Below are 24604 nucleotides of genomic sequence, written 5' to 3' on the forward strand. Positions count from 1 at the left end.
CATGCAGCCGAGTAAACAGCATATTCAGGAATAACAAGAATTCTACAGTGACATATACTGCCATCAAGATGCTATCTTTTAAGGCCTGCCTACAGTCCTGATATGTACCTTATTGAAAACGTATAGCCCCCATGAAAAGGGGAATGTTGAGCAGCTGAAGTTTTGTATCAGGTCAGACTGGGCAAAATTTGTGTTCTTATTTCCAAACAACTAAAGTTTTAGTTAAGCCAAAAATGTATTTATACTCACCCTTTGTGCTGTTCCAATCAACCCGAGACCTTTGTTTGTCGTCAGAACACAAATTAAGATATTTTAGATGAACTCTGAGGGCTCTTTCAACCTCCAGACAGGAACAGTCAAAATCCAGAAAAAGGAACCTAAACATTGTCAAACATTCCATGTGACTTTAGTGGTTCATCTGTAATCAAACACAGTTTCAAGAACACTTTAGTGCACAAAAATAAACATTTCTTCAGGTCACGATGTTCATTTACTATGGGCAATAATAAGAAACTAGACAAACAAAGTCTTTTTACATTTACTTTCTTCAGTTTTACAGGGTTTTTGGAGATTTTTGTGGGATTGGAACAACATTTGACATTTTATTTGTCATTTTTACTCAAAATGAGCTGAAAACTTTGTGACTGTTACCTGACAAATGTAAATAAAACATGCAGATCACTACTTGTATTAGCAATCTAACAAATCAATGTACCAAGTAAAAAAACTTAATGCAGGGATGCTGTGTAAATTTGTGTTTTGGTGAGCTAATTATAATTTAATTTATTCATTCATTCATTTAATTTTTTTCGGCCCAATCCCTTTATTAATCAGGAATCGCCACAGTGGAATGAACCACCAACTTATCCAGCATATATTTTTCGCAGCAGATGCCCTTCCAGCTGCAACCCATCAGTGGGAAACCTAATTATAATGTAATGCAATTTAAATTCTAATTAAAAAGAAAGTTGATGTGACATTAAACATGCCTCTGTTCCAATTTTTTCAAAGTGTGTATCAACCCGAGACAGCCATGTGTGTCAGCCATTAAAAAAAAAAGAAATGTTTACAGAATACAATTTGTTTAGTGGGGCGGTGGCTCAGTGATTAACACTGTCGCCTCACAGCAAGAAGGTCACTAGTTCGAGTCCCAGCTAGGTCAGTTGACATTTCTGTGTGGAGTTTGCATGTTCTCCCAGTGTTTGCGTGGGTTTCCTCAGGGTGCTCCGGTTTCCCCCACAGTCCAAAGACATGCGCTACAGGTGAATTGAATAAACTAAATCAGCCATAGTGCATGTGTTTGAATGAGAGAGTGTACGAGCGTTTCCTAGTACTGAGTTGCAGCTGGAAGGGCATCTGCTGCTTTGTAAAACATATGCTAGAGAAGCTGGTGGTTCAATCTGCTGTGGCAACCCCTGATGAAAGGGACTTAGCCAAAGGGAAAAAAATGAACGAATGAATTTGTTTAGTAAGAGAAACAATGGAGATATTTTCTTTGTACTTTTGTGAGTGAAATAAAGGTTAAATAGACTTATATATTCTTGATTTTATTGTATTTTACAAAACATCCCAATATGTATGTATTATGCATTATGATCATGAAAAAATTATCATGAGTAGTCTCGTAGCCAGACCATCTAAGAACTTTGGCCACTATGAACGGTCAGGGACTATTGTATGTTATATAACTGACAGGTTAAGCAAATCTGCTTATCTAAAAATAGTAGGACATCAAAGACTGAAAGATTTGCTGATAAAACTTTTGGTCACTTCATTTTGATGGTCTGTTTGTTGAATTTAAGTTACATTGCATCTACATGCCAACTTATTCTCATTAGATTATAAGTAGACTGTTAAATTGGGATTAGTGTTAGTGTAAGTTTACATGTACTTGCAAAGTTTCTTATAGTCAGTTAAATGTCTTTTGAAGGAGCAATATCTACAGATATTAAGCAGACCATCTACTAATACTCAAATGGACCATCAAAATGAAGTGTTACTGAACTTTTCAGTAACACTTCATTAAAAAGTGTCATTACACTTTTTAAATGACATTTTAAAATATAAAAAAACAAAACGCTGTTCATTTAAAGGGATAGTTCATCCAAAAATGTTAATTTACTCACTCTTTACTCACCCTCAAGTGGTTCCAAGCCTTTGTTTTTTTCTTATTTGAAGAAAGCTGAAACCCTGTAACCATTCACTTCCATAGTATGAGAAACAAATACTATGGAGGTCAATAGTTTCTAGTAGCCTTCAAAATATCTTACTTTGTTTTTAACAGAAGAAAGAAACGCAAACAGGATAAAGGTGAAATAAGTTTGGGTGAACTATCTCTTTAAATTGTAATAGTATTTCACTGTTTTTACTGGATCTTTGATCAAATAAATTCAGCCTTGATGAACACAAGACATGCTTTTCTAAAGCATTGAAAACTGTATCCACACAGTGTACGTGATACATTATGATTGTATTTTTTCAATGCTGAGTTTAAAGACAATGCATTACTTTCACACATAGATGCAGTAGTTTCCAAGCAATGTATCACTCATGCTAAAGGAATGAAGGTTTTGCTTTGACAGTTTTGCATGCTGTCAGCATTCCTGTTTTTCCCACAAGACAAGGTGCAGGGTTGGGAAGCCACCAATGCTTTAGTATTTCTTAAATCCTCAAAAATCTGAATTATTGTTCATATTCTATAAAAATATATATATACGGAAAGAGACTTAGTAATGGTTATATAATACTTACCAATCATTTCAGTGTCTTCATGATGAAAAACAAATTTTAATAATAATTCTCAGGCTAGTGTGGCTTCATTTCATGAGACGAGAATCTGCTTCTGTTCTAGTAAATTTGCCAACTCCACAGGTAAGTTCAAGGCACTGAATGTTCATATATCTGCAAGGAATAATCTATTTTTACCCAATTTCTTCCATAGTTACATTTGACCATGGCCAGACCCTGTTGCGTAATGAACAAATGGTCCCTCATTAAGATTTAGTATGGCTTTTATATAATAATAAAGCTTGAAAAAAGGCCAGTGCGCTCGATATAAAAGCTCTGAATGACTGCTGTGAATCACTCTGTAATGTTATTGTTAAGGTTGAACCCTAATTCATGCACTCATTCTCAACTTCCCCTCCATTGTCATGAGGCAGAAGCAGACAACCGCAGGAAATTCCCCCCTGCCCCTCTTATTAGCCCGTCTCTTGTCTAATCCTGCTGCGCCTGAGGTGCAATTACATAATGTACTCATATTGTCCACATGTACAAGTACTGAGCCACAAGCAATTGAGTTTGTCTTTCAACACACTCTTGTATTTTGAAAAGTTTTAAAAGTCAAAGTTCAGGAATTTGTGACTTAAATCCATCTGAAGCATCTTAAACCTCCACAAAATAAATTATGTAGCTCCCACGGAGGAGTATGGGATGCTGAGTACACATTTTCTTTACTGTAGCTCTCTGTTTTGTTGTGGGATCCACTGATATGAAAATATTGGCTGATAATCATGATAACCGATATATCGATAATAACAAATTTTAACGTTAATTATTCTTAGTCTACTACAAAATCCAGATTCAAACAAACTTTGTTTTTCACGGTGAAACTCCCTCCACATTGCCCATCTTGTGTCCCCTTATAACAAACTCTTCAAAAGTGTGTATCTGCTGAAATAATACATATTTTACAGATGAATAATTTAGTTTTTTATTTGGCCGATAAAAAATAACATTCAAAATAAGCATTCATCGGCTGATATAACATATACACTACCGGTCAAAAGTTTGGGGTCAGTATGATTTTTAAATGTTTTAAAACAAGCTTATCCTGCTCACCAAGACTTCATTTATTTCATCAAAAATACAGTACAAATACCCACTGCGCCACTGTGCTGCCCCTCTTGTATTTGTCACTGCAGATAAAGATTATTTGTCGCACAAGCTTATTATTTGAAAATTGTAATGATTTGTTTCAGTTCTTGTCATTAATATCTTTACCAAAGCTGAAGTACAGCACATATGTTGAAACACATAGGCAGGTTCCTGAAACTAATACAAAATATGACTCATTCCAGAATTTTCCCCGAACTAGGATAATAAATAAATCCATTATTCATGTAAAATAGTCAAAAGAGAACAGCGGGGTGTTGGAGAGATGGGGTTGGGGGAAAATCGCAAACGAAGGTGAAGAGCCGGGGGGGACTGGTGGGCCCCCAATAATATCTCTGGGGGCCCCTAAATGCCGTGGGCCCTTAGAATTGTCCTAACTTTTCCCCTGCTGGTGATTGTGACCGTTTTTATTTTATTTATCAGATTATTGCTTTTAAAAAGTAATTAAGAAATTCACTGAAAAAAAAACAGATTTGACAAATATTTAATCTGCTTTTGGGGTGTCCTAAATATTTTGGACAAATTAATGAGAAAAACAATGACATACCTCAGTGCCTCCTAGAGTCTCTTGTTAGCTGTAGTGAAATCCCTTGGAGCAAGTCACATGCTTCTTCTATCAGTGCTTAAAAGATTGTTATGCCTTTTTATAAATTTAAGCAAAAGGAAAGTGAGTGAGTGAGGTCTTTTGTCTAATTGTTTACATGACAGTAGAGTAAACACACAGAAAAGATGAAATCTAGATTAAAGTATTTCATAATAACCGAAGATGAGTTTACGATTCAGTCAAAAAGAGGTATAGGAGAGTCTTTAACTTAATATTTTAAAATAAAATGTCACTAATACAAACATTGTTTTTAGAGATCTTCACCCTATTCTTCTATGCGGAATTGTGCTTGTTTTTGCGATTGTTTTAGAACTTCAGATTCAGTTGCCTATGGGAGAAATGACTCGGAATAATAAATGGCAGAAAACAGCTTGAGCATAACGAGTTGTTTTTAATGTCTAAAAATCAATGGAAGTAAATGAGACCGTAAGTCTTGAGCCAAAAAGATTTAAATGGCTGTGCCTCTCGTACGTGAAGAATAAGGTGAATAAAATGATATAATTTTTGTTATTATTCAAAATGGTTTCATTAAATATTTTTTCCCAAATACAAGGTTTATCTAGGAGGTGCAAAATATACAATAAAGTAAATATACAATACAATATAAACGAGTGAACATAATACAAGGATGTGGAGATAAGTTAGGTTTGCACTTTTCTGAGTTTAGAAAGACGCAGGATTAACTATTGTGTTAAAAGCACTTCCTAGTGTGGAAATGTATTATAGTTGTCCTGAAAATGTCAAATACTTCTAAATAGGGATTCTCAAAATAACTGCTTCACCGTTAACCAAAAGGATGCTTTTTTTAACCGATTATTGGTATCAGTCAAATGATTAAAAAATATTATTTTGTATATTTTTACAGTTTGGTCAATCATAAGGGGTCGATCACAGCGAATGCCTCTGTCCTGGATCCGCATCATAAACTCAACAATTAGGCTTTGGAATTAGGAATTGCTGATTATTTAGTGTACAACCAACAAACCAACCTTTTTTCCATTTGGAAAATTACAGTTATTAGTACTTATAATATATATATTTTTAAAATAGCCTACATAATCTAGGAATCAAACAAATCCAAAGATTTTCTTGTTTTTTGCATAACGATAACTCCACACCAAACTGAGGCTTTCATTTTATAGCTTATAAAGCATACATGCAAAGTAATGGAATAACATATGTAAACAACAAAAGTGTTACATGCTATTGTAGCCTATACTTTACAAAAAGTCAACATATGAGCCTTGTCATTGTCTTTTATTACACGTTGCGCACACATGAACCGCTACTGAGAGAGAAAATGAAAGGTAAAATCAGATGCTCAAGACATCATCCTTAATCTTTAATGATTTCTATTAAAAATGTTGACAGAGGTTTATGATACATTGATAACAGCGGAGCATTAATTGAAAGCATATTTTCCGTAGAGTGATTGATTTGAGGTAGCCTGCTATTTTTATTTGACGGAGGAAGAAAATAAAAAACAAATGATTGGACAAACAGCCTATATCAGTTCTTAAAAAGGATTCAGTCAGTGTTTTCATTTTGTTATATAAATTTGTCATTTAAGTGAAAAATATCTAGGGCAGGACTATTTTTTTATTTAGTTTATTTTTTTCTCTATGCTGTTGGAAACACTGCAGGTGCGTAAGGATGCTTTGTTGTTATGTTCTGTTATAGATGTGTTCGCATGTTAAAATAAATCAGTAATTTAAAATGCAATATTTAATGTATCACACAAAATAGGCACATCAAATATTAAATAACAATTTAATATTAATCTGTCGGTTGGTAAAATTAACCAAAATGACCATCCCTACTTCTAAACTTAGTTTTCCCGTCCAAAAGAAAAAAGTTTATTATTAAGAATGTGGCTTGTTTAATTTGAGACTACTTTGAGATTTGTTTGTTGTTTAGGTGAATGCTGTTAACAAAAAAACAAAAATGTACATGTTTTTATTTATTTATTTTTTTTTGAAGCTTTCCTTTTTCTCTGGTTATTATTATCATATTAAACATTTTGATCTCCTATTTGTTTTCAAACAGTGCCAGAGGATCTTTCCCTTGAAGAGAGAGATGAACTGTCCAATATTAGAAGGAGGAAAAAGGAGCTACTGGATGACATTGAGGTAGTCTTTTTTAAAGTCATTAGTGCAATCTTTAGTGTAATCTTTTCAAAGTCATTAAGATATCACAGTGATGGACATTTATCATGTTATCCTGACCGCAAGTTCTTCCTAACGGAAGCTGAATGTCACTTATTGTTAAAAGCGTTTTACTATACGAGATTTCTAATAACCTTTAGTAACTTTAAGTGACCATTTTTTCTTGCAGCGGTTAAAATTTGAGATCTCAGAAGTCATGACCGAGATTGAACATTTAACGTGTGTCAGAGAGACGTGAGTTCCTTTTTGTGTTGCGTATTATAAAGCTGAGTTCAGTATTGAGATAAATATTAAATAAATTTGTATTTATTATTTTAAAATCATTTATTATTTAAAATGTATTGTTTATCATCACATTACAGTAAAAGCACTCAGAGGAGCAAGCAGATTGCTGTTGGAAGAAAGAAATTCAATATGGACCCTAAGAAGGTATTGTTACTTAAAGATCTTGATTCACCTTAGCATGTAGAATATGGGTCATTTATTATTTTAAGCTTGAGCAAACATCATGAAGCAGTTAATATCTATAACGTCGTTGCAGGGAATCCAATTTCTTTTGGAGAATGATCTTCTGCAGCACACACCTGAGGACATCGCTCAGTTCCTCTATAAAGGAGAAGGCTTGAACAAAACTGTCATAGGAGATTATTTAGGGGAACGGTAAGTCACATGGCTCTCGATCACAAGACCAGTCTTTGAGCAAAGTATATGTGTGTTGTTAGATAAAGCTTTTCCATAAAGATCCTACTTGGTCTCTCAGGAAATTACTTCTCCATTTGAAACAGCTGAAAATGACCACAAGTCTCCAAAACAATATTTAGCATATTGCCCAGACAGAATGCTGGTGTTTATCTCAGCCTTACCCTCATCTCTCAATGCATGATTAGATATAAAACATTATCATTGGCCTGAAACAGACACACAATGCAATACCTGTCAACAGGGAGTAAAATGAACACTTTAGCCAAGCGTTTTAAATTGACATTTGTGTATATATCAAGCAGTTTTAGCAGCTGGCAGATTATTTCCTACACACACATATACATACATACATACATACATACATACATACATACATACATACATATACATATATATATATATATATATATATATATATATATATATATATATATATATATATATATATATATATATATATAGTCAGGCCAACTTGCCCCACATTTAAGTTCTGCTGATTGGTCTTCTGCTCTTTAAAACTGGCATTAATATGCACTGTTGCATGTAAAAGCTGTAATTATGGTAGCTTGAGAAAGCCAACATACTGTTATACTACATGAACTTTATCCTTCTTCCATCTTCTTCTTCTTTTTCTTCTTCTTCATAGACTATTTTAAGAACGCATCTCCTCCTAGACCGTTCATACTACAACCAAACCAACTCCAACTGAATTAAGTTGCTATATCTTTTCCAACTGACGATTTTCTGAAAACTGACCCAGAAGTTTTGAAAAAGCCCCATTGACTTAACATTGTGACCAAATTTTATGACCTCATAACTGCGCCAGACTGTCATACAGACTTAAGGTTGGGCTCATTTAACTCAGCCTACCAATCTGCCAATCACCGATGACCTTTCAACTTACTAGCCAAACCCTAGCAACCACTTACGGCACCCTAGCAACTGTCCCATAGACTTTCACTGTAAAAAAATGCCATTGAATTTACATTGGACATACTAACAACATACTACTAACTCATACTAGGAACATACTAATCCATACCAGCAACATACTAATCCATACTAACAACATACTAATCTATACTAGAAACATACTAACATATACTAGAAACATACTAACAACATACTAATCATACTAGAAACATACTAACAATATACCAATCCATACTGAAACAAGCTAATATATACTATAAACATACCAGCAACATGGGCTGCATGGTGGGTACTGAAACAAGATGCTAAGATGCATGGTGGCGCAATGGGTAGCACGTTCGCCTCACAGCAAGAAGGTCGCTGGTTCGAGCCTCAGCTGGGTCAGTTGGCATTTCTGTGTGGAGTTTTTATGTTCTCCCGATGCTCCGCTTTCCCCTCACAAGTCCAAAACCATGTGGTATAGGTAAATTGGGTAGGCTAAATTGTCCGTAGTGTATGTGTGTGAATGGAAGTGTATGGGTGTTTCCCAGTGATGGGTTGCAGCTGGAAGGGCATCCGCTGCGTAAAAAAACATATGCTGGATAAGTTGGTGGTTCATTCCGCTGTGGCGACCTGGATTAATAAAGGGACAAAGCCAAAAAGAAAATGGATAAATGATTATTAGCAACATGCTAATTCATACTAAATTCATGCTAACAGCATGCTAATTTATGCTAGAAACATGCTAGCAACATGCTAATTTATATTAAAGAACAATAGTAATTTATGTTAGCAACTGCCTAGCAACCACTCAGAACACCTTAGCAACCGCCTAGCATCACCTTAGCAACCCCTCTGAACCCCCTAGCAACACCTTAGCAATCACTCTGAACAGTCTAGCAACACCTTAGCAACCATTTAGAACACCCTATCAACTGCAACATGCATGCTAGAAACATGCTAACATATATGTACTTCTCTATCTAAGCCAACTCAAACTTCTTAAAAACTACTTCAATTATTTAAACTTTAAAGAGCCCATATTATGGGTTTTTGAAAATGCCCTTCCATGTAGTGTGTAACACAGCTCTAAGTTAAGTGAAATATCCAGCTAAGGCTTAAATCTGTAAGTGTACAGTGTTTAAAATTATTGATTCATCTATAAAAGAGTCGACTCATAGTGCTTCAAACGAGTCGTCTTGATAACGAGTCATTAGGTGTTTCGCGATGACGCAGCCACGAAACACAAGCCTCGCCAGTAGTTACGCGCGCAAACCAGGGAGATTTGAAACCTGCGGCCCCGCCCACTAACACAGAAAAAACACTAGACACACACACACAGACGCCGCCAGTCGAATTAAGTCACGCTGTGCTCAGATGGATAATATTGACAGTCTCTACCCAAAGATGAGTTGTGAACTGTGAAGAGTCAGTGGTTGAGGTTTATTCACTAGTGTAAGTAAGTGCGATTTAAAACTGTTGCCTCGTTTAACTTGCAAATTATGTATTTATTGTGTTTTGTTACTTGTTAACCTGGTACAGTACACGCGGTTACTCTTTATATTCTCTTATCACATGTAAGCCACGTTAAAAACGCGACGCGTGCCGCTTTGTTTACGAATTTAACGTTAAAGGCTTTTGTGATGCTCGGGTTCCACTGCCGTTTGTTGTTGCTATGGCGATCGTAAGCTAGGAGACTCGTGTCGATCTCCCTAGTTCTGAGGAGGAACGTGATGTGTGTGTGTGTGTGTGTGTGTGTGTGTGTGTGAGAGAGAGAGAGAGAAAAAGAACAGGTCGAGTTTGTGACGCCTAGGGGCTAGGAGACAGGAGACTCGCGTCACTTTCTCTAGTTCTTCTGAGGAGCGTTGTGTGTGTGTGTGTGTGTGTGTGTGTGTGTGTGTGAGAGAGAGAGAGAGAGAGAGAGAGAGAGAGAGAGATAGAGAGAGAGAGAGAGAGAGAGACTCGCGTCGCTTTCCCTAGTTTTTCTGAGGAGCGTTGTGTGTGTGTGTGTGTGTGTGTGTGTGTGTGTGTGTGTGTGTGTGTGTGTGTGTGTGAGAGAGAGAGAGAGAGAGAGAGAGAGAGAGACTCGCGTCACTTTCCCTAGTTCTTCTGAGGAGCGTTGTGTGTGTGTGTGAGAGAGAGAGAGGGAGAGGGAGAGGCTAGGAGACTCGCGTCGATCTCCCCAGTTCTTCTGAGGAGGGTTGTGTGTGTGTGAAAAAAGCCTTACACTATGAAGCGTGTGTGCACTGTGACTACTTTTATATAGTTGATTACCAGCTGGGCATTTCACTCTGTCTCGCGCTGAAGCCTGTCACTGTCGACCAATCGCAGCAGGCTGTCATCGGTCCAATCAGCGCAGATTAGCTTCGCGCTGAGGAGGGGGTTGGGAACAAATGAATCGCTGAACGATTCATATGGGAGTCGCTGGGATAATTAGGTAAAAATAAATGCAGATTATAAGACCATCAAAGTGTTTTATGACCTTGCATGCATATTAGACTGTTGTTGGAGACCCTTACAATCTACATATGACCCTATTTCATGTATAATATGGGCTCTTTAAAACTACTTCAAACTTTCAGAATAGTATTTCTCAAACCACCAAAAAGTTTTTTACGAACTTTACTTTTTTTTAGTTTTTTTATCTTCTTGACTCGGCGTCTAAAAATGCAGTGCTTAAGTGTGCTTTTAAAATCCATGTAATCAGTTCTGAACAGCTTCAGCTGTGTGTGTTAGCAATCAATAGAAAACCAGAACAGGTGTGAGTGTGTGGTGCAGGATTGTAGTTTATATGGTGACAGATTTGTAGTCCAGAGTGAAAGTGAATGATTCCCAGCGATCTACAAGCTTGGATCGTTGGTGATTGTGACAGATAGACAGACAGACAAACAGACAGACAGATAGACAGACAATCAGACAGACAGACAGACAGACAGACAGACAGACAGACAGATAGACAGACAATCAGACAGACAGACAGACAGACAGACAGACAGACAGATAGATAGATAGATAGATAGATAGATAGATAGATAGATAGATAGATAGATAGATAGATAGATAGATAGATAGATAGATAGATAGATAGATAGATAGATAGATAGATAGATAGATAGATAGATAGATAGCAATTATTTGTTATTGTTTATTAATTATTATTATGAAAAAGCTTACATCATTATAGCAGTATTTATTACTTCCTTCTAACTATAACATTGCTAATTTTAAAATTATAATAATAAATAAATAAATTTGAAATTACACTTGTTTCCCCAATTATAAAGCAATCATGCACAGAGTTCAGTAGCCATGAACAAGTGCTTTACAGTATGTTCAGCAGGTTTTCTTATAGCAAAATATTTTAGGACTTCTCCATCAATATCAAGGCAATTGAAAGTGTAATTGAAGCCATAAATGCCCTGCTACAGCTTAGATTCTCAACATCACCCCCTAAGGCAGATTTACTGAATACGAAGACAAAAAGGAGAGCCTAAGCTTGATCCACAGTGTAGTAGTTGTTTGATATAAAAATAGCATTGTCTACGTAGGCATTCTGTCAAACTTGATAACTGTTTCTTGGCTTTGCTTTAGCCTGAAACTGAAATAAAACCATTTTCATTTTTCTACATAAGAGTGTGGGGATAAAATTCTACATAGCAATTACTGTTAATTGTATTTATGAGGAGGAGCTGGAAGCTGTAATTATTATAAATTATTAACCTAAATAAAGGAGTTTTTTCAGACCTCACTTGTGTAATCAGGCCTGTGCTGTAGTAAATTCCCTATGTTTATGCAATATTGAAATTGAGCATGTACAATGCACAGCATAAATGAGTACACCCCTTTTTAAAACATAATATTTTTATCCATTTCTCAGTAACAGGCAAAACAATTGGTGCATTTAAACAAAACTGTTTTATTAAACAGTTACATTCATCACAATAAGAGTTTGGTCACCCAACATTAATAATGTTTAATTCATGTTTTGAAAATTTAGAAAAATTATAGAAAGATAATACATTTAAGTTCAAATGAGGTGTTGAAAAACAAAATTACAAACTACAAAATGTAAAAAAAAAATGAAATTATGTTAAATTAATTTAGGTTAATTAAACAAAAAGGTTAACTTAGCTCTAGTTTTGGCTTTTTTACTAATTAATGTAATGTATATACACATTTTTTTAAAATATCTGTGAGAAGTTCATATCAGGCACTGTACATGTTAGGTTGAAATGCCATGCAAAAAACAAACAAGGTCTTGCTTATTGTGTTTGTTCCTAAGCAGACTTTTTAAAAGAGCATATGAACTTCTTAACATACTGCAATCTAACCTGTCTTTTGATTGACCTCAGATAAACTGTGTATCTGTGGAGATGGAGCTTAGAACAAGAAGTAACTATGCTGATTAAACTTTTTTCTGATTATTTTTAGAGATGACTTCAACATTAGGGTTTTGCAGGCATTTGTGGAGCTTCATGAATTTGCTGACCTCAACTTGGTGCAAGCATTGAGGTAAGACATCTGTTTTCTCCACCTCACATTTACACTGCAAACACCACTGTATGGACACCTTGTAAGATCTGCGAAGTTTTAAATTCAATTAGATTTTTTTAATCATTATTAGTTGCATGATTTTTCTGTGATTAATCCCAATTATGCTCATTCTGATATACAAAAAATGCAAAAACGAACTCAAAAGAAGTGTATTGCTTTCACTTAAAAAGTTCTGATGAATTAAGGTGAAATGACACTTTAAAAAAAACAACTGTAGTGTTTTACAGCAGTATTACCTTTACTTATTTATAGTTAAAAAATATCTTGTATATCTTGTAATATTAACCTAAATTAACTCTTCAACTGCCAAGAAAAAAGTTTTTGGACTCCTTTCTTAACTCCTAATGTCGCTAGTTAACACACTCAATGCATCAATGCAAAATCACATGCCATAATTTCTAAAATATCGACCTATACCAAATGGTAGATATGTCGGTTTATGGTAAAAATACTGGAATTAATATACTGTTATACTATGGAAAATTAGAAAATATTAAATATACGACCAATTTATTTAAAAACATAATCAAAATAAAACATTTCTGAATACTAAATCTTTCATTTTTGAAGTATGCCATAAAATATTTCAGATTCTCATTTTAACGTTTTTTTGTTTTGTTTTTTTACAATAAAACCAAAATCAAGTATAGTAGTGCAATAGAAATATGTTTGTCTATTTTTTTTTTTGTAAATCAACAATGCTGTGTGTGTAAACCATTATTTAAAACAGTCATTCTTTAAATGACTTAAAAGTCATTATTTAAAACAGTCAAAATATGGTCAACTATTTGGTAGAGCAGATAGTTAAAGGGTTGACAAAATCATATTAAATCCAAAACTAATGCTTTTTGCTATGTAGTAATAATTAAGTGATCAATACATCTCAGTGGTTCTCAGTTCCTGTCCGTGCACCACACTGCTTTAAGATAAGATACCAGCGTGATAGATCTGACATTGACAGATTTGCACAACACCACTGCCTGGAGTGTATTGCATGTGTATTATACACATTTCAGTTAAAAAGTACTGTTTACATACAGTTAAAGTCAGAATTATTAGCCCCCGTTCATTTTTTTCCCAAATTTCTGTTTAGAAAGGAGAGAAGATTTTTTTCAACATGTTTATAAACATAATAGTTTGTTCTGTAGACTATCAAAAAAACATATAGCTTGAAGGGGTTAATAAATTTGACCTTAAAATGGTTTACAACAAAAATTTAAACTGCTTTTATTCAAGACTTTCTCCAGAAGAAAAAATATTATCAGACATACTGTGAAAATTTCCTAGCTCTGTTAAACATCATTTGGTTATATTCAAAAAAGAAATAAAAATTCAAAGGGGGTTTAATAATTCTGATTTCAACTGTATAATAATAAAAGCTACATTAATGTGATAAAATAATTGTCAGTTTTAATTAATGTTAACTTCCCCAGCCCTAATTTAAATATACAGAACCTAGCCTTATGTAATATACTCAATATTTTTCAATCAAACTATTTGTTTTGGCATGTGAACAAATAAATAATGAATGAAATAACTTGTTTTGTTTATTTTTTTGTGCTTTCTATTCAGAAAGATAATAATTTGTTAAAATTAAAAGAATTGTCTTTGTTTATCCAGCAATAATTATCCAGCTGTTATTAAAACATTAGCCAATTACCATTTTTTGGTAAAAATCTGCGGATTTCTGTGAAATAATTTTGGAAATATCATAATTAATACCTTGATATGTGAAATAAAAAATAATCTCTTTTTAACTTTTCTTTAATGTTAAAATTGCAAATCCAATTAGATCCATTTTATAAACAAAGCAAGTCTCTCATATATCTACTAAAAGACAGAAAATATTATTGTACAAACTGTATTGTACATAAATCAGATGAACATTTTCATAGTCAATAATAGTCAAATATAGTCAATAATATTACTGTAATTCATTTAAAACCTGAATAAATATAGATTTACACACATTTACTCAATTAAATAAACAGAATTAATAATGGGCTAAAAATCTGCAGAATTCTGTGCGCGCAGATTCCGTGTGGGCCTAGCCAAAACTTAATTTTTCATTAAAAAGCCTAATTTGTTTTAGTTGATTAAAGGATGACTTATTCCGAGACAAATACGTGTTTTTGAATAAATCTCTTTAATGTATATCTTTATTCCAACTGTAAAGTTACCTGAAGAGAAAATTGTATTTATTTTGTCACTAGTATAAACATGCATTTATACAGGAAAAATAAACCTGTATCCCAATACTTCTCTGCTAATTTAAATGTTAGTAACTCTAAAATCACATTACTGGATGGCTGAAAAAACACTCACTGTGTAAGCAGCAGCTTAAGCTCAAAGGTTTAATAGACATATTTGAATCATTAATTTTTAAAGAGACGTAATGTGTTTCTGCTTTTAATAATTGCTTAAGACCCTAAAGGTTCATCGAAGAACCATTATGATTTTAAATGCAGTTCTCTCTCTCTTGCAGGCAGTTTTTGTGGAGCTTCAGACTTCCTGGTGAAGCACAAAAGATTGATCGAATGATGGAGGCCTATGCTGCTCGATATTGCCAGTGTAACCCTGGTGTCTTTCAGTCAACAGGTATTATTTTCGAAAGTACTTCGACTTCTACTTGAACCCGGCTTTGTAGCCCATTATTGCCCTAGAACTATTTATAAACCTTAAAAAATATTCACAAAATATTATATATCAAAAATTAAATAGTTTGCATGCAATGCCCATTCTCTTGAATTGCAGCAATCGAGTATCTCTAAGGGAAGGCAGGTCCTTTGAATGTCTTAAAATAAAGCTTTCTATATAAGAGGCCTTAAATTCTTTAAAAGCCTTGCCCTTGATTCATGTTTTATAGGTCTTAAATATTTTGGCCACGCCAACACAAAACAATTTCTCCAGTCTGACTGACCCAATGACAGTTTACGATTATCGGACAGACCAACAACGGTTTTTCCCCACAGTAGCTCATTGTGGAATGCTGAAAACATCATGGTTTGAAATATAATTGGAAATTTTTTGCATTAAAAACTTACTGATAGAGCATGAGTGAAGGCTGCTAGTCGATTTGTGAGATAAAAAAGAAAGCCATGCTAGTCATGTTTCAATGAAATAATGACTCAAGTAACTAAAACAGAAATCCAGAAGCAGAACAGAAAGTTTTATTTCGATTTTACCAAATACTAAAATAAATCAGTGGAATCCCTCCACCTCGTTTCTGTGGACAAATTATTAAATAAATGGCTTATATATATACTACTGTATTTAGTTTGTTTTAACACATTTAAATTTTGTGGCTAAGAAATAACTATGTACATTTTTTTGGTGTGGCCAGAGAAAATTTGGTCAGGACTATAGAGTGAGGGAATTAAGTATTGAACACGTCACCATTTTTCTCAGAAAACATTTATAATTTTTAAAAGAGCTGTTGACTTGAAATTGAAAATTTCACCAGAAACCCATATATGCAAAGAAAACGAAACGGATTAGATTACATATGGGGTTATGTGTAAAAAAAATGAAATGAGACATGGAAAAAATATTGGTATCTCTTTATTTTGATGGTCTCTTTAACACATATTGTTGAATTTAAGTTACACTGTAACTACATAAGTAGACTGTTAGGTTGGGGGTTGGGGTTAGTGTAAGTTGACATGTACTTGCAAAGTTTCTTATAGTCAGTTAAATGTCCGTTGAAGGAGCAGTATCAACAGATATTAAGCAGACAGTCTACTAATACTCAAATGGACCATCTAAATAAAGTGTTACCAAAGTACTGAACACATCTGATAATGTTGAGACCCTCAGAACCGTCAAGATTTGTACACTCTGTTGAAGTCTATGAAAAAACTCACACCATGTGATTTCATTCTCCATATGAGAGGCATCTTTAAGTTGCCATCACCTTTTATATAAAGTATAAAATACATTTCAGTAGTTCAGTATTTTCTCCTTGCATCTTTCCATTTTTATTACACATAACTAATTTTTCAGATTTTTTTGTTTTTGTTTTTTTTATGTTTGTTTTGTTTTGGTTTTTACCAAAATCTGGTTCAATTTCATGTCAACAGCTCCTTTAGAAACATTATGTCTAAAAAACATGGTGTACAATACTTCTCATCTCCACTATATATGCCTATTAGGTGTTTATAATACTATATATTATAGTTTATAATTTATAATATATACTATAATATATAATTACATAGCAGTTTTTGTGGTCTTAAATTTCAATCAAGTTGTTATCTAAAGTCTTTGATTTAGGTTTTTACACTCCGGAGACCCTGGAAGAGTTCTATAACTGCAGGGATATGGTGGCGTTGTTGGCAAACACAGCTAGAGAGACTGTATAAAGTGCAACACACCAGAAATGAACTGAAGACACTGTGCTACAACAAAGCACAAGGGAACTATCATTTATTCATAAACAGACTCTGCAAATGTCCAAAGCATTAATATCTTTCTTTTAGCTTGGAGTCATGCATGCAGGAACATTAAAAAAGTGGCCTGTACGTTGCATAAAACTTTCAGAATTCAACATTTAGCAGTCAACTCATAAAATATTAAAATGAGGGGGAAAAGAGGGTTGCGTGCTTTTTCATATTTTCATATACATGCCCAATTTAATTTGCCCATGCGGACCTACAAAAAGCTGAATGACTGATCTGAGTTTCTTCTCTCCACAGACACATGCTACGTTCTCTCGTTCTCCGTAATCATGCTGAACACCAGCCTGCACAACCCTAATGTCAGAGACAAGCCCTCAGTGGAGAGGTTCATCTCTATGAATCGAGGCATCAATGAGGGAGGAGATCTGCCTGAGGAGCTCCTCAGAGTGAGTCTTTGCCTCACACTGAGATACAGAGAGCTAAACACTTCTCAGTGAGGCTGTGTGTCCACCAAAGGCTGTTTTTGATTGGAGCAGTGCTTGCCCAAAAGTATTTTTTCTGGTCGCCAATATTTGAATAGGGCCCTATGATGTTTGTGAACATAGACAGAATAATGAAATTTAGTCATAAAAAATGGAACCAACAGTGTAAAGCAGAAATGAGTATGTATTGGAACATTTATCTAATCTAAGGGTTGTCTAATCCTGCTTCTGGAGAGCTAATGAATGACAAAAGTGATAAACTATCGTGTAGTTACACAAAATCATTAGAAATATAGAGATATCATTTTTTTTTAAAAAACAAACCTCTTCATTATTTGCTCCTCGTTATGTTTATGCGGAATGCAGTGTCGCTCTCTAAAGTTTAGTGCAGCGCAAACACTAGGCATCTACTTAATTTGTCAAAAAACTATTTTAACAAACTAGGTATTATTCTATTGCCTTTGTGCAGTGTACACCATGCTATGCGTGTGTGAGAGAGAGCTGCACTTCAGAATGGAGCTCATTAATATTCACGACCAATCCAAATATGGTCAATATGGACCTTCTGATTCTAGGGGTATTTTATGGAGTAATAAATGAGCATATAAAACTTTTTTTACGAACCTCAGCCACATACACTCACTGGCCAATTTATTAGGTACACCTTACTAGTACCAGGTTGGACCCTCTTTTGCCCTCAGAACTGCTTTAATCCTTTGTGGCATATATTCAACAAGGTACTGGAAATATTCCTCAGAGATTTTGTTCCATATTGACATGATGCATCACGCAGTTGCTGCAGATTTGTCAGCTCTACATCCATGATGTGAATATTCCATTCCTCCACATCCCAAAGGTGCTCTATTGAGATATGGTGACTGTGGAGGCCATTTGAGAAAAGTGAACTCATTGTCATGTTCAAGAAACCAGTCTGAGATGATTCGCGTTTTATGACATGGTGTGGTATCCTGCTGGAAGTAGTTATCAGAAGAGAAGCTGGATGCACTGTGGTCATAAAGGTATGCACATGGTCAGCAACAATACTCAGGTAAGCTGTGGCGTTGACATGATGCTCAATTGGTACTAATGGGCCCAAAGTGTGCCAAGAAAATATCCCCCACACTATTACACCACCACCACCAGCATGAACCATTGATACAAGGCAGGATGGATTCATGCTTTCATTTTGTTGCTCCAAATTCTGACCCTACCATCCAGATGTCGCAGCAGAAATCAAGACTCATCAGACCAGGCAACGTTTTTCAAATTCCAATTTTGGTGAGCCTGTGCGAATTGTAGCCTCAGTTTCCTGTTCTTATAGCTGACAGGAGTGGCACCTGGTGTGGTCTTCTGCTGCTGTAGCCCATCCTCCCAAAGGTTGGACGTCTGCATACTTCAGTTGTAACGAGTGGTTATTTGAGTTACTGTTGCCTTTCTATCAGCTTCGAACCAGTCTGGCCATTCTCCTCTGACCTCTGGCATCAACAAGACATTTGCACCCACAGAACTGCCGCTCACTGGATATTTTCTCTTTTTCTGACCATTCTCTGCAAACCCTAGAGATGGTTGTGTGTGAAAATCCCAGTAGATCAGCAGTTTCTGAAATACTCAGACCAGCCTGTCTGGCACCAACAACCATGCCACGTTCAAAGTCACATAAATCACTTTTCTTCCCCATTCTGATGCGCAGTTTGAAATGCAGCAAATCGTCTTGACCATATCTACATGCCTAAATGCATTGAGTGCCTGCCATGTGATTGGCTGACTAGAAATTTGCGTTGGACAGGTGTACCTAATAAAATGGCCGGTGAGTGTATATCTGCTATATAGATATCAAAGAACAGTTTAACTTTTTAAACCAATGCAGTATATGGCACCTTTAATCATAAAGTCAACCCAAAATAAAAGTATTTATCTGGGGCTCCTCTATAGGACTCAAGACTTGTTAAACACTTGCAGAAAAATCTGAACATAACACTTAAAAATGAAATACACAAAAATGTAAACAGAATTTGGAAAAAATGTAATGGAATTTGGTAGAAAAAGTTGATTTCATTGGCCCATAGTTTGTGGCAAAAAATAACCCACTCACAAACTGTCACAGCATTCATGTCAACAGTTTTACAACATCAACAAGCACAGTGTTGCCATTTTATTATCTGAAATCATCTATAACAATATCATGGATTTTACAAATCATAGTAGCCACAGTTTCTCAAAAGAAAACAAAGGTTGTGTGGGTTTTCAGCTGTCTGAAATTGCTTTGATGGACACAAAGAGATATGTATTGTCAGAATATGCACATTAATAATGATTTTTCTTTTCAGAATTTATATGAAAGCATTAAAAATGAGCCCTTCAAAATTCCTGAAGATGATGGGAATGATCTAACTCACACCTTCTTTAATCCAGACCGAGAGGGATGGCTGCTAAAACTAGGTTGGTCATCTTTCCATTACTTAGATCTCTTTGTGGTCATGTTTTTTCATGGTTTCAAACCCACTGATTTTAATCTGGTACTATCCAAAACCTCACTTAATAACTATTAGTTACATTATGACCCATACAGCAGATTTTTAGTATATTTAAAGAAATTAAAGAGCTTTCAAATTATTATATATTTTTTATTTGTGTTGATCGGGATTACATGGATGGATAATGTTGTTATTATTAGCAGACCACTAAAGCTTTTACAGCATTTTTTTAGTAAAGACCCTTTAATATCCATAAAATCTTTTGGCAAGTGTTTGTTGCTGTGAGGCAGGGACTGCTAATTCCATGTAATGCCACGATTTATTTACAGTACAACGTTTCTGAACTATTTAAGCACGTTTCTAATATTGTATTTTATATCTATAAACTTGCAGGTGGAAGAGTGAAAACCTGGAAGAGGAGGTGGTTCATTTTGACAGACAACTGTCTGTATTACTTTGAATATACTACAGTAAGTTGAACTGTTTAATATTTGCTGTTTTAGGCAATAAATAGATTTAAGATTAAAATTATGTAGTGAGATATGAGTGAAAGGAAGGAAGGAGGTCATACAGAAGTGGAAGCCAGAGAGAAAAAGAGGGAATAGCAGCGATTTGATCAGTTTAGAGACAGTTTTGCTTTCACAATAAGACTAAATAAGTACATCATTAGCAGTTAATTGTTCATTTAAATGGTTAATTTAGATATTACAAGCCCATGACATGTACTTTCTTTTCTTTTGTTTATTTTAAATGTTTTGACCAAACATAACTATAATTTTTTTAGCAATTAGACTTAATTTAGTTACTCCTGGATCTTTTTATGCTCTTTGCTAGTCAGTTTCAGCTGATATTAGTGTGGGACATTCTCATTTTACATAACAATTTTCAATGGACAAAATTTTGTGTGGTGCAGGATGAGTCATCAGTAAGCATAACATTGAGCACAACAGGAGTCCATGCTGACCCATTTCTTAATATTCATGTCATTTTTTTAAAAAACTCAACTTTCACCTTGGCACAATTTACACAAAGATGTTTCTGAAATGTTTACACACATTACCACAAAACATCTAAACAACAGCATCTATTGCAAATGCAAGTGCTTATTTCAAAACAACTATTAATGCTGTTTTTTTCTGTATAGTAACTGCACACAGTCCTTAAATAATATCTGCCCACCAAACTGCACACAGATATGATCATAATGCTGAGTTTTGCTTTCTAAATGATCGAAATAGGTATATTTACACTAAACTACAAGGGCTTAAAGATAATTTATTGCTCAAAATATTGAGCTTTTTTTGTTTGAAACAGTGCTAAATGATGATAGCAGTTAATTTTGAATGACGTGTCTTTAATATTTTGGAAGACGTTTATTTTACAAAGAAAATCTGAGTGTTCAGCAAAGGATGTGCTTGTAGTTCCGCAGAGTTGGTCTAAAGATTATGAGTGAAAGTGTATGAGTGAATGAGTGTATGAGTGTGCTTCAAATACAACTAAGTACTACTTAAAGGGCCATGAAACCCCCCTGTCTCCGCAGTGTGTACTCCTCTAGTTTGAAAAAAGTCAGGAATGTGGGTGAGTCCAGCTTTGTGTAGGTAGAAGTGTCGGGGGAGGGAAAGAGGGAAGGGTTTGCATAAAAATGGGAGTTTCAGTTCAGGCACTCTCTGATTTTCACAAAGGCAAAACACACAGACGCAGGGGAGAAAGACAGTGACTATGTTAACATGGACATCAGTAATCAAATTATTTGCCAAATTCTTAACTTGTCAACTTTTACTGCAGTTTGGCACTTTCATTTTCATTCAGGAACATTTCATGCATGCCCCCCTTGACAAACAAGAAATTGGATGCGAGGAACTGCTGGAAGAGTGTAGTTTTAATGAAATGTTTGATACCGCACGGCGAATGGAATGCCGCATTTCTCTGTAACTTAGATGCACTTGGTAGGTAGCGTCAGAAAGCCTATATAGTCTATCCTTTCACAAAATGCTGTAAAAATTCTAAATGACAGTAATAGTTTGATTAAGTTGTTTACATGTTTACATTCAGAGAGCAGCATTTACAGCAGATCTTTCAGTCCATAATATTGTAGTGATATTAACAAACTGTAAACTTAACTAAATAATTTTGACTAAGGTATGTCTTTAAAAACTGAAAGAGTACTGCTGACAATACTAACTAACTTTGCCTCAGAAGAAACATAAACAAACACTAATCACACACTTACCAAATCTACTTGCAATTAGATAAGAAAGACTGTAACTTTACATTTAAAACTACCAAAAACATTAATTCTTTAGCGCAGCTCATTCTTACAGGGTTTTCATCCTACGGTTTGTCAATCAAAAATCAAAGACTTTAAACACTTCACAAAACAAGAACGACATTCTGTTTTAAATTAGCATATAGAAGTGTTACATTATATGTACATTACAATTACAAAATGATTCATAAATTGACTCCTAAAAGCCACATATATTTGTTTAGAAAATATTAATTTTTTTGTATATTTTAAATTTATTTCATTATGACATTTCAGTAACACTTTATTTTGGTGGTTCCTATTGCACATTTTTGTTGACTAAAAGTTGCATTGCAACTACATGCCAATTACTTCTCATTTATAATTATTAGTATTAGTATTAGTAGACTGTCTGCTTAATATCTGTTAATACTGCTTCTTCAACAGATATTCAACCGACTATAAGACACTTTACAAGTACATGTCAGCTTACACTAACCCTAACCCTAACCTCAACCTAACAGTCTACTTATAATCTAATGAGAATTAGTTGACATGTAGATGCAATGTAACTTAAATTCAACAAAATGTGTTAAAGAGACCATCAAAATAAAGTGATACCGACATTTCTGTAGAAATAGAAAAATTAGAAAGGATCATTCTTTTTTTTGGAATGAAATGTTATAAAAGTTATAATAAATAAATAGGTTTTAGTTTATTGTTTTAGACAACAGGCACGTTTCCATTACACATTTGCACAAATCTTTTGCAATATTTTCTACATTTCAATAAAAACTATTGCGAAATGACATTCCATTAGGTGTATTTTCTGAATTATTAAATTATAAATGTATTGAATTATGAATTATAAAAAATATTGTGCAACAGTTTCTTTGAAACTATATTAACTATATGAGATAAGTTTCTCTTTTGTCAAGCTGAAAGCTAGTTAGAACTTTGTAAAGAGATTTGAATAAGCAAAACAACATGAAAGACATAGAGAGAGCTGTGTTTTAGCTGGTTCATTTTAATGGCTGATATAAGAAATGTGTGAATATATTTAAAATTGTGAAAAACAAAAATAAGAAATGGGTTTCGTATGAAGACTTTGGATAGTTTAATTACAAGTGAATTTCGATTGTGCCAGTAACTGCTGTGTCAAGCTGAAAGTTGGTTAGGAGAACAGAGTGGGAAAAAATAGGAAATGGGTCCAAGCAATTGTGAGCAACTAAATGAGTATTCACAGGAAATGTATTTTATACACTAGCATATTACTTGACCTCAATGTGAGCACAGCACACACAGACTAAAATCTAAAAAACACTCAAAGCAACAACCACCCCGCTGTGCCATCTCATCAGCAAAGTGGAAGGAAATAATGTTTTTTTTTTTTTCATTTTCCTCTAGCAGTGTGCCAGATTTAGACTTAGGGGCAGACAGTTGCTTAATGTGCACATAGTTAGTTCCCTCTCTTTTTTAATCATCCTTTTCCATAAATCCCCATCCTCCACATCACATTTATGGAAACATATTGCAGATTAAGTCCTAATTGCTTTAATACCAAATAAACACGCTGGATTAAGTGTCTATCACTCTTGTGTTCACAGGACAAAGAGCCTCGGGGAATCATTCCACTGGAGAATCTTAGTATAAGAGAGGTGGAAGAGCCAAGAAAACCAGTATGTGATTTTTAAAACTTTTGGTTAAAGCTGCAGTCCTTAAAGTTTTGGTCAAAAATGACCTGAAATTCATTTTTGAGTAAGTGTATATGTGCCAGTCTTCTTCACAGTTAAACCAGCAGCCATGTGTCAACCTACTTAACCAGCATATGTTGTTTGCAGCCTTTAATCAAAGCAGCTGGAAGAAAAGGCAGAGTGGAAAAGATAACAAGTTCGAATGAACTTTAATTAGCTTTTTATGTAACAGGAGTAATTTGCTTATGAAATTTGAAATGTAATGACAATTATTAGTATAGATATTGAAATCATTCGTTTATTCATTCATTTTCTTTTCGGCTTAGTCCCTTTATTAATCTGGGGTCGCCACAGCGGAATAAACCGCCAACTTATCCAGCATATGTTTTACGCCGCGGATGCCCTTCCAGCTGCAACCCATCTCTGGGAAACATCCATACACACTCATTCACACTCATACACTACAGACAATTTAGCCTAC

At 34.6% G+C, this 24604-nt stretch overlaps 1 protein-coding gene across 1 annotated transcript in view; it reads left to right on the top strand.

Moving 5' to 3' along the window:
• Positions 1-24604, top strand: part of cyth3a (cytohesin 3a) — a 48860-nt gene that overhangs the window by 11002 nt on the left and 13254 nt on the right. The window contains exons 2-11 of the mRNA XM_056469761.1: positions 6545-6627; positions 6833-6897; positions 7026-7092; positions 7205-7323; positions 12709-12789; positions 15317-15429; positions 17526-17674; positions 20038-20149; positions 20578-20654; positions 24037-24108. Of these exons, the coding sequence (XP_056325736.1) occupies positions 6545-6627; positions 6833-6897; positions 7026-7092; positions 7205-7323; positions 12709-12789; positions 15317-15429; positions 17526-17674; positions 20038-20149; positions 20578-20654; positions 24037-24108 (938 nt within the window). The remainder of the gene's footprint in view (positions 1-6544; positions 6628-6832; positions 6898-7025; positions 7093-7204; positions 7324-12708; positions 12790-15316; positions 15430-17525; positions 17675-20037; positions 20150-20577; positions 20655-24036; positions 24109-24604) is intronic.

The sequence above is a fragment of the Danio aesculapii genome, chromosome 12 (genome assembly GCF_903798145.1).
Source record: "Danio aesculapii chromosome 12, fDanAes4.1, whole genome shotgun sequence".
In the NCBI taxonomy this organism is placed as follows: Eukaryota; Metazoa; Chordata; class Actinopteri; order Cypriniformes; family Danionidae; genus Danio; species Danio aesculapii.